Source organism: Aphidius gifuensis, linkage group LG1, assembly GCF_014905175.1.
Source record: "Aphidius gifuensis isolate YNYX2018 linkage group LG1, ASM1490517v1, whole genome shotgun sequence".
NCBI classification, from domain to species: Eukaryota; Metazoa; Arthropoda; class Insecta; order Hymenoptera; family Braconidae; genus Aphidius; species Aphidius gifuensis.
Window position 1 is genome coordinate 15531658 of NC_057788.1, and position 11968 is coordinate 15543625.

At 30.4% G+C, this 11968-nt stretch overlaps 2 protein-coding genes across 2 annotated transcripts; both read left to right on the forward strand.

Annotated features, from left to right (window-relative positions):
* The first annotated feature begins 10066 nt into the window (after positions 1-10066).
* LOC122857779 lies at positions 10067-10687 on the forward strand. The gene has a single exon (XM_044160192.1). It carries the CDS (start codon positions 10067-10069, stop codon positions 10685-10687), a length of 621 nt encoding a protein of 206 aa, XP_044016127.1.
* On the forward strand, positions 10687-11364 carry LOC122857847. The gene is made up of 2 exons (XM_044160323.1): positions 10687-11158; positions 11219-11364. The coding sequence occupies exons 1-2, from the start codon at positions 10687-10689 to the stop codon at positions 11362-11364; spliced, it is 618 nt and encodes a 205-aa protein (XP_044016258.1).
* Positions 11365-11968: the final 604 nt, after the last annotated feature.

Below are 11968 nucleotides of genomic sequence, written 5' to 3' on the forward strand. Positions count from 1 at the left end.
TTTCATTTTTTGCATCACGTTGAAATATTGACACTACATCATTATTGAATCGTAAAATATCAATTCTTTCATTCCGTTGAGATAATTGAACACCTGTTATAGATATTTTTTGTGAATATTATTTTTTAACTTCTAAAAGAAATGAATGAAATTCATAACTCATATTTATAACATGTACTTACTTATAACATAAACAGTAGAATTTTGAAACTCATCAACTGAAGCTTAATCAGTCAAAATATAGTCATTTCTAAATGCCTGTGAAACATTGTTTTAGCATGCCGATAATCTTGTTACACTCATCTCTACTTGCTAGGGAAAGTCCCACTTTCTACACAAAATTCTTTACTGATCGATATATTTATGTGAAACGGGTTCTTTTACTTTATAAACACTAACCATTGAACTTGCTTCAGTCCTCACAAAAGCTTGGAAATATTTCAATTCTTTCCAAATATTTGAGCGTTATATAATAATATTTCAATAAATAATTAAAAATTTGTAAACTAAAAGTACTTTTATGATAATTCAAAAATACATAAATTTTTTTGATTAAATAATTGATGAATATATATATACAATCACATTCGAAAGAGAGCAAAATATGTAATAATAGATACAAAATGTCGAGATAACAATAGATGAATAATATCCTCACTCATAAACACGCAAATTTTAAGATGAGATCCCATCCGTACCTGCATCCTATGATAATAGGCTTCGATAGAATTCTCACCATTTACAGGATCCTTCTGGCACAACTCCATCTGGCTAATATCTTTAATAATAATTATTGATAAAATCTGATTCAAAAAACTCAATGCATGTGGTGCAGTTCGTTGAATTGTAATATTCAATGAATATCGTCGACAGGCAACAATGCTGAACCTATCAATTTAGAATAAACTGCTAATGCCACATTCCGCGATACCAGTCTGTCGATGAAATCTTTTTCTTTTGCTATTATTCAAAGAGCATATTCAAAGAGCTGTATTCAAAGAAAATAGATAGAGTAGATACGAATTATTCTAAATTTAGTAAAAGAAACAGTTTTGTAATGATTATATTACCCACCTGATAGGAATGGAGAGTAAATTATTGTTGCATTTGATTTCATCCTCCGGATTTCATTTTTAATAACAGTTACAGGACCAACACGAACGGTTTATGGTTAAATATTTGTTGCCACAGGGGTACGAGAAATGTCAAACACTGCACAATATGCTAATCCTGTTTTCTGAGTCATAAAATATTTATATATTTTCTCATATGAATAGAGAAAAAAAAACTTTTATGGGAAATAATTAATAAATCGATTTTACTCACAGTGTTATCAATTTTTACCATATTGTAAGAAATTGATAAATTTCCAATCGATGAGACATATTTCGAATATTTTCAAGAGCTATTGAAAATTGGAGATCTCAGCTCACTGTGACTAACGTCACATAATCCACCCAACTTGTTTCGATCGATAGCGACTTCGACTTTTCATTCGTCTCGAAATTGATGGATACTTGATGGATATTCCAAATAATTGATAAAAAATAAAACAAAATTCCATAATTCATTATTATCGATTTCACGGAATAAATTTAACATCCATACAATATCATTGAATTAATAAGAATTTTTTAATTCAAAACGTAACAAATATTATATTAAATTTTGATAATTCTTGGTAATTAAATAATATTAAAAAAAAATAAAAAGTAAGTTGTGATACATATGAAATAAAATCAATATATCAATTCAATATCGATTATTTGATCAGTTTTGGCATTCGGAGGAAAAATTAAGATGGGAACATTAGAAAATACAGGTCTACCTAAAACGACCGAAAAAAAAAATCTTGGAAAAATATTCAAGAAATAGAAAGATGCATTTGGAAGCTCTAAAGGTAAATGTACCAGTTTTAATGACTCCACTGGCCACTACAAAAGACCAACATTTCATTGAAACACAAAATTGTATTGGCTCAGCCATTGGAGCACTAAGCTCAGCTATATTTATAATGCTAAATGCTGCCCCTGGTGAAAATATTGATCAAGGAGAATTTTCATAATACCTGTCTCACACTGGACTAATAACTGACAGTTTTTACAAATTGTTAATGATAAGAAAATTTTTCATCACACCATTGATGGATAAAATTTATAAATCAACCTTGTATGATGCAATACCAGATGGCTTTCTGAAAAAAATCTCTCTGACCAGGTTAAAGATGCAAAAATCCTGGAAAAAACAAGTGCAAGCATTAAAGCATCAAATTAATCCGCAAGGAAAACAAATACCCAAAAAAATTCAGGAAACTCGAAGATCTCATCTGCAAATTACTAGCAGGTGGGACCATATCACAAGCCATCACCAAGAAAAGATCATACTCGAACCAGTCGAACTCAAAATCATAGAGCCATCACCATCGAGCGACACATCAACTAAGGCAAATAAATAAGGTAACAGCTAATCGTTCGCAAAATTTCTCAAACAATTGAAAAGATATTACTTATGATAAATACATTATTAATTCTTTACTGAGAAAATTTTCAGATTTTCGGGAAAAAATTTTTTTGGATGAAGAAATATAAAATTAACCGTGAACTACTTTATTTACGAAAATGTCGATATGATCAAGAAGAATGCCATGTGTCAGTAATATGAAACTTTAGTTAATTGAAAAAAAAAAACCTTAAATTATATTTTTGAATATATCAACATGATTTTATATTTCGACAATTATTTAGTATGAAAAAATTTTTAATTGTGATAAAAATATTTTGGTGGAATAGAGAAAAGAAATAAACAATGGAATCTTTATGTCCTTCAATTGGCATCGGTTTTTCTCAATTTGAGAAAAATATGTATTGAACGATTCCACAAAAGTTTTTAAAATATTAAAATATTAAGGATTTTAAAAACAATTTATATGAAATGCAGAAGATTAATATTTTCATATAAATAAGTTTTAATTATTAATATTTAAATTTTAGTTCTGTAAATAATAAGCTTTACTAGTGCTGTCAAAATGTCGATTTACGAAAAAACATTCTTTTATAAAAGCAATTTTGTCTTTTTTCTCCGGAAATTATTATCGGTTGAAATAGATCTGTTTGTTTCAGAAAGACTGCTAAAAAGCTCAAGTAATAAAAATTCACTTTAGTCACAAAAATTAGTAATGCTATACGATTCAATTTATTTTTAAATGAAGAAATAATCTCTCAATCATATTAAACATTGATTGAAGAAAAAAAAAATAAATTCAATGGAGCCAGGGATAAATAACTTTGAAAAATTATGTCGTGTAATCAGAATAATTAAATGCTCAATAGCAAAAATAAAGGTTCTGAAAAAAACACAAAAAAATTCTGCAGAAATAATTATAATCTCGAATGAAGAAAAAATTAGTATATTAAGAAAAGAGAGAATCTTATTCTAAGAAAATAATGTTTGTAATCATTTATTGGAAAGTTCAGAGATGTGAATATGATTATAAATGAAATCATTGTTTTCCCAATTTAAAAAAAAAAAAAAAATTTCATCTTGACGTATAATGTTTCAATCAATTGAAATGTAGAGAGTTTTTAAAATGATAAATATAGAGCCATCTCATTTCTACTTCATTTGTAAATAAATGCATTGAGATTCAAAACTTTTATATTTCATATTTTTTAATAATAAATTGTGCATTAACTTAAAAATTCTCGAGTAGAAAAGAAATTTTCTTCAATGGAGATTTTAATATGTATATTCCATGCAATACTTGATACAATAAATTTTAGAATGAAAATTATCGATCGTTAATATTAATTATCGATACATATATTATATGTATAGCTATGAAAAAATTAAAGAAAAAAACAATTCTGCTGTACCATCAATCGTAAAATAACCAACAAATTTTCTGCATAAACACAAGTATATGCATGGAGGGAAAAATTCAGGGGAAGCGATACGCGTGGGGTATGGCACGACGTATCCGAAGAAATGTGTGTATTTCAACTTAAAAATTTATTTTTTAGTAAGATTTGTTACCTGGCTTTTATTGAGTTGTATATCTTTTTCAATATTCGGTAGAAAAAATCGAGAGTAGGCTTATTGGAAAGAGAGGCATCGGTATATATACTGAAACTATTTTTAGTTTTTTTTCTAACATTAATTAAAGAGATAGAACAGAAATTCAAACTCGTGACGTCACAGACCGCTGACTTAAAATACTTATACGGTAAGGTCTCGTACTAGAGTGAAATTAAGGGGAGACTCTACCGAGTCTCTTGATATCGAGAAAAATTTTATGTGATTAAAATGTAAGAAAAAGAACGTATCAAGGGCACGTATAGAAGCCCTGTGTTTTTCAAGATAACCTAGATATGCGCATGATAAACTAACTCCATTACTTGTTTAAGTATTATTAAAAAAATTATTTATCTGACTGCATCCTTCCGTTTATACCATTCAAAACTGCGTATTATTTTTTCATAATTTATTTTTTTGAATAAACAAGTGCCTAAGAAAAAAAATGCATTTAAGGAAAAGGGAATTAGTTGTACTGTTATGCTTTAAAAAATTATTCATCCAGCTGCATCCTTCTTCTTAGGTATTTAATTCAATTCATCAACCAAGTGAAAGTCTTTTTTTAATTGTGGTAATTTTGAAATGCATTGATAAAAATTAATTGGCTAAGGAGTAGAATGTGAAAGAGAAACATCAAACTACACAATGTGAACTCAACTATGAATTATAAAATCAGACCTAAATTGCTGTTTTATCACTTTTAATTATTACTATATAATCTAGGATGGGCATATTGTGAGTTTTTGAATTGTTTACAATTATCCATGGATAAAAGGTTTGAAACGTTTGAAACAGGATAAAATGGATAAAACTCACGTGATCTGTCATTAGCTGAAATTTTTACAATATAATTATTTTTAGCTACATCTTTTCCTTAGCTACTGCCTTTCCTTAGTCATTAATGTGATTAACAATTAAAGTACAACTGTAATTCATTTTTGGAAAATAAAAATATCAAAGAAAGAGCAGTAGCTAAGGAAAGGATGTAGCTAAGAAATTAATGTTGCCAAATGAATTATGTTTTAAGCAAAATTAATTCCTCAAAACATAATTTTTTTGGCAACCGTAATTCCTTGGCTCCATTTTTTTCTTAGCTACTGCTTTTCCTTGGGATTTTCATTTATTAAATAAAATACATGAGAGACTATTTTTAAAGAATAAAAATGGCTAAGGAAAAAATGTCGCTGAGGAATTAAGGTTGCTAAAAATTATGTTTCGAGAGATTAATGTTGCTTGAAACATAATTTTTTGGCAACCTTAATTTTTGAGCTACATCTTTTTTTCAGCTACTGCACTTTCTTGGCCATTTCCTTTTTTTATTATTTTAGATAAATAAAAATCACAGGGACAAGTCGTAGCTAAGGAAAAACAGTTGCTAAGGCCATTTTTATTTTCATAGAAAAATTTCACATGTATATTATTTATTAAATAAATAAAAGTCCGAAGGAAAAGTAGTAGCTGAAAAAAAGATAAAGCTAAGGAATTAAGGTTGCCAAAAAGTTATGTTTTAATGTTGCTTAAAACATAATTTTTTTAGCAACATCAATTTCTATGTAATATAGGCGTGTAATACACTATACTTGGTTCACGTTAGCTCGTTTCAGGTTAAGTTACGTATTTGATGATCCCTTCAGGTGGACCACGCCCTTTTACTATTTCTGAGACTAAGTTAGAATCAAGTTTTGCTCTCGTTACTCCCACGGTTGTTGGCTTCCGAGATAACCAACATGGCTCCTCCCGGTGATTAGGAGGAGGATGGTGAGAAATCCTCGTTAAAAACCTTGGTCAATAGTTTTCAGGAAATCAGTTACAATAGATTGTAACGTGATGTTGTCACGTCAACCTTAAATTCTATTACTTTTCCCCCACATTTATGTTGTAATAATAATTCTCTCCTCACTCGGCTTGCTGTTCCCACTCTTGCAAAAGAGAGGAGAAAGAATGAGCCGAGGGAGTGGGAAGAGCGACTATATAGAGAGCTCAGCTCAGCTCGGGACAGACAGCGTTAGAAAGCCTGAGAGGTAAAGTTACTCTCAGAGTCAGCGCTGGCCGACCTTACGATGGACTTGTCACTTTGGGTTTTTCAGTTGCAAAGCCGAGAACCTTAATGTGAGTCCATTTAGGTCGTTCAAGGGTTCAATTCCAGTGTTGGTCTCGTCAAGTCAATCCACCAGCTATTAGCTGAGGTTGGCCTGAAAGATTGACATTTGGATGAATTCACCTTTTTATTATTTTATTATATAAAATATCCTGAGTTCTGTCTATTATTTAAATTATTGTAGTCAATTTCAGGTTAGATATTAGTGTTAAATTTACAGTAGATTCGCAGTCTTTACTCGGCCCTATCTACCATCACCAGCACACTGAGCGATTCTTGGGTGTCCTCGTAGGCTTTTTAATCATTCATTTCATTGAGGTTATTCGTATTTTAATTGTTTTTCTTGATTTTGTAAAATAATAAATCCTGGTCGTGTACTTTTAACTGAGCCTTTTGTTGATTTTAGCGTAGAAAATCAACCCCCAATAATGATATTTTAATTGTGTCACATGAAGAAAGGGTGACATTCGGTATTAGCCCGAGCAGGTATGTGCGTTTTCACATGAGTGAAAATGTCATGTTACAAGATATATATTGTAACGAGATTTGACGGATCTCGCGCTCCCAAAAATAATTTGAAGTCTGGTCTGAAGGATAATAATTAGGGATGTGAAAAAATTTTGTGACCGTCACATGACCGTTTTGTGACGCCGTCTGTGACGTGGGCAAAAATCGTGACCATTTTCATAACCCAACTTTTGTAACCAAATTTATGACGACTTATCGACTGACCGTCAGTTTTACATCTAGAATGCCATCTAACAATTTTTTTTTTTTTTATTAAAAAATAATAATAAAAAATTATTTATTAAATTAATTTATCAAATTCAGATTCAATTGTTAAATTTAATATTTTATGTTAAATGTTTAACATTTATTATTGGTTTTCTTTTTTTATATTAAATATAAATTTCTTTAATTAAACAATAAGTGAAATATCAATTGAATAAGTTTATAATTAATATAATAAAAAAAACAATATTTAATGTTTAACATTCAACATAAAATATTAAATTTAACAATTAAATTATTAAATAACATTCAAGAATTCAATATCAATTTTATGATAAAATTTCCGGCGGTAAGCCGCACAAACTTTTTTCATTTTCTTTATTTTATTCTATATTAAATATTCAGGATACTTTTGATACCCCTAGTTCCATCTTACAGAACGTAAATATTAGACTACTATTTTTCTTCAATTAGAAATCTACTATTTTTAATTTTTAAAGTGTTTATTTCTAAAAAAACGATTCTTTATTTATTCGAAGACCTCTGAGCATTCATTAAAAAAAAAAAATTCGGCATATAAGATATATTGTCTAAAGCTTTTTAATACAGCTTTCTAAATAATCATCTTGAATTCAAATAGATTGATCATTTTGAAAGTTATGATTTTTTGAAACAATTAAAAGAAAACAGCATTCATTCGGTTATAAAAAAATTGCACAAATAACACTGTTTTCTTTCAAGTGTTTCAAAAAATCATAACTTTCAAAATAATCAATATATTTGGATTCAAGATGATTATTTAGAAAGCTGTATTGAGAAGCTTTAGACAATATATCTTATATGCCGAATTTTTGTTTTTTAATGAATGCTCTGCTATTGAGCTGGTAAAGTAGAATTGAGACCGATACTGTAGAAAATAAATAGGATTCGATATCAACATAACTAGACCGTGCCTGACGAATCGGGAGCGATGGCCAATATCAAAACTATATACATTTTAGTAATGTCACCCGAGTGACGTTTTAAAACCAATGTGGCGGGTCCAACTGCCCAAACTGCAATTTCAGTTCCAAAGATGGCGACGACTGATCTAGGAAATTCTCATCTAGGAACATTAAGGTGTCCGCGCAAAGAGACTCTTGTCGCAAGAGATATATTTTAGTTGTAAACTAGACTACACTTGTAGTCTAACGTTTTATGTAATTCGAATCTCTTTATTCTATTACTCTTGATTTTCTGATAATAAAGGAACTAAGGTCACTGTCCGGGTTTCGGGACACGTCCATGTTACGGGACGGTACGTCTATTTATTATATTTATTAATTATTGTTGATATATACGATAAAAAAAAAAATTCTATTACAAAGAAAAACCTTTATTTTTGGCGAAAAAAAAAGGATTAATGTTTAACTCTAGTATTAATCACTTAAAAAAAATAAAATATCGTGTAAAAACTTTTCCACCACTTTTCGGTAGTGTCGTAGTTTGTCGTAGTCCTGAACGTTGAGAATATATGTTATTTTGTTTGTTGAGATATGATGTTATGTAAGTATAAAAAAAAATACATTTGAGACATAATCTATTCGAAATTTAATTTTCTTTCATTTTTTAATAAATAATTTTTTTTTTATTAATTATTTATTTAATAATACTGGAATCCGTAATTGGGTCTCGAAAATCAATGCTTGGCCCGATCACGGATTTTCTATCTTCACCATGTTTAACCTAAAATTGTTGAATTTATTTATTTAATTTTTTTTTTACTTTTTCGAATAAAAATTAAATATTTAAAATGAGAATTAAAAATAAAAAACGTGATTACACAAATAAAACAATAACAATTGCATTAAAAAAAATACATAATAAACTTAAAAAAAAAGAACAAAAAAAAAAAACATAATGAGCGTTCATAGATGACTATTTCAGAGCCTTCTTATTTTATTTATATTATTAAAATTTATATTTAAATAAAGGAAAATGATCACTAAAACATTTAAACACTTTATAAGTATTTATTTACAATTATTTTTCCCTGTACGACCAATTTATTTATAAGCGTCCCGTAACTCGTACTTACACGGTCCGAAACTCCGGCACCAGATTTTCAAATGTCCCGTAACTCGGCCATTGGGCAAAAATCATTATAAAATCATAAACAAATGATTATAAATAAACAATTATGTTTATTTACTACTTATATTTTTTTTTAATAACTTCAAAGACTATTTTGATGAAAAAAAAAAAAAATATATAGAAATGTATTTTTTTGGTAGTTTTATAAGCCGTTTTAAACAAAAATTTTCCTTAAGCGTCCCGAAACCCGGACAGTGACCTTACCTCATTATTATTCCTAAAATAATATATAGTCTAGAGTTGATTATTTACCTAGTAATAATCCCAACCCTATAAACTATAATTAGTGACCCCTGCAAAAATATTTTTTATGCAATTTAATAAAAAATAAAAGAACACATTTCCGCACACTTGTGTTTACCAGTGTACCAGTGTTTACATTTCGACACAAAGGAATGAGTCACAACGTGTTACGACGCAATTTACATATGTAAACAAACAAGTGCGCATTGAAAAAAAAAAATTTTTTTTAAATAAAATTTCACTGCAAAACAATTAGACAATTCAAGTGAAAGTGAATAAAAAAATTAATAAAATGTCTGATTTAAAAAAATTGATCCAACAACGAGGTGTTGTAAAACGGCAATTTACATCAATGTTTAAGTTTTTCCAAGAAGAAGGGCGTTCGAGTACCCAGGCTGAGGCAAAATTGATATCTCTCGACCAATTGTATAAACAATGATGATCAAGATGATCTCGATAAAGCCACCTTGCAAGATGATAAACAAAGAACATTAATTGATGAGCAATATAATCAAATCAGCTCTGCAATAAAACAAATTCTAGAAAAAGGAAAGCTGAATGATGATGAACGTTTTACTTCAAAAAGTAATAGCACGACTACGTTTAATCAACGAGCAACAAGGTTGGACACCTAATCCAAGATCACAACGTATAGTTCTTCCCAAGTTTGATAAACTGCAACCCCAACTTTGGTGGACACAAGTTGAAATGGCACTACGACTTGGTGGCATTACAAACGACGAAGATAAATTTTCACAAGTCTGAGTGAATCTTGAGAGTGATGTATTGATGTTAGTTGGTGATTTAGCTAACAATCTACCAACAATGTATAAATTCAACACACTCAAAGATCGCATTTTACAAAGCTTTGCTCAAACAACAGAAGCACGACTCAGACGCATGTTTCGAGGCGATGAATCTGTTGGTAAAAAGCCAACTGGAATACTTGCACACATAAAAAATTCAGCATCTGGTGAGTGCAATGCAACTGTACTAAGAACAATATTTTTAGAAAAACTCCCAGAGCAAATGCGTGTGTTGTTAGCCATGTGTGAGCATGAAGATCTGGTCAAAGTAGCTGAGTTGGCAGACAAAATATACGAGATGTCTAATACTTCTTCATGTGCCATTGCCAGTTCTCAAGAACAAGCATCTGTTCAAGCTATCGCCAATCATGTATCGCCAATATCAGAGGTCTTTAAACTAATCAAGACTCTCTCTAATAAAGTTGACAAATTACAGAGAGAATACAGATCTAGATCCAGGTCAAGATCCGAATCACGTGGACGCTCAAACAGTCCAAGCAATAATCTGTGCTTTTATCACAGAAGATTTGGTGACAATGCAAGAAAATGCTTAGAAACATGTTCTCAAAATTCTGCATGGCAATCTATGAAATCCGAAAACTAATGGAGCTGTCGTCATTAAAAACAAATGACGAAAGCAACCAAATCAGCAACAATAACAACAACAACTGCAGCAACGACAGCATAAATATAAATAGCATCAGCAATAGTAAAGAAACTCGTCTTCATGTCATGGACAAAAGAACACAAATTCGTTTCCTAATTGATTCGGGATCAGTGGTCTCAGTTATTCCACGTTCTACAATCAAGTGCAACAACATTGCTGGTGACTTTACACTGTTTGCTGCAAATCAAACTGTTATCCAAACATATGGTGATCACATAATTAATGTGGACTTTGGACTACGTCGACCATTCATGTGGTCATTCACCGTTGCTGACATCAAAACACCTATTATTGGTGGAGATTTTTTAACTCATTATAATTTACTCATTGACTTAAAAAAGCAAAAGCTCATCGATGCTGAAACACAATTCTCAGCACATGGTGTAGCTAAAAAAACAACAGAATTTGGTATCACTACTATCAGCTCTTAAAACAACGCAATTGTCGATATCAATAATCTTCTTAAAGAATATATTGATATCACAATCTCACCTGTAAAACAAGAAGCATCTGTCAACTCGTCAGTAGCTCATCATATAGAAACTACTGGTCAACCAGTGTCAGATCGTCCTCGTCGTATCTCTGGTGAAAAATTGGCTGCAGCAATAGCTTAATTCAAGATACTTGTGGAACAAGGTATTTGTCGTCCATCCAGAAGCCCTTATTCGAGTCCAATTCACATGTTAATTAAGAAATCTGGAGGATGGCATCCTTGTGGTGATTATTGCAGACTGAATGCACAAACAGTACCTGACCGATATCCAATTCCACATATACATGACTTTGCAGAGCATCTAAACAATAAAAAAGTATCTACAACAATTGATTTAGTTCGTGCATATCATCAAATTCCAATGGCTGAAGAGGATATACAAAAAACTGCTGTCAGTACACCAATAGGTTTACTCGAATACGTCTACATGCCGTTTGGACTTCGTAATGCAAGTCAAACATTTCAACGACATATGGGATCCATTCTTAGAGATCTTGACTTTGCTCACTGTTATATTGATGACCTCTTAATTGCATCAGAAACACCAGAGAAACATCTAGAGCATCTGCAAATAGTCTTCTCACGTTTGAAACAATACAACTTAACTATTAACGTCAACAAGTGTCAATTTGCTCAAACAGAAGTACTATTCCTGGGATATAAGGTAAATAAAAATGGCTGTCAACCTCCAGAAGATCGGGTGTCAGCTATCAATGAATACAAGT

What these genes read in the sequence shown, in the direction of transcription:
- LOC122857779 (XM_044160192.1), top strand. Translation starts at nt 10,067, where the DNA reads ATGTTAGTTGGTGATTTAGCTAACAATCTACCAACAATGTATAAATTC.
- LOC122857847 (XM_044160323.1), top strand. Translation starts at nt 10,687, where the DNA reads ATGGAGCTGTCGTCATTAAAAACAAATGACGAAAGCAACCAAATCAGC. An exon ending in TAAAAAAACAACAGAATTTG is followed by an intron (nt 11,159 to 11,218) that starts GTATCACTACTA and finishes ATCTTCTTAAAG; the next exon opens with AATATATTGATATCACAATC.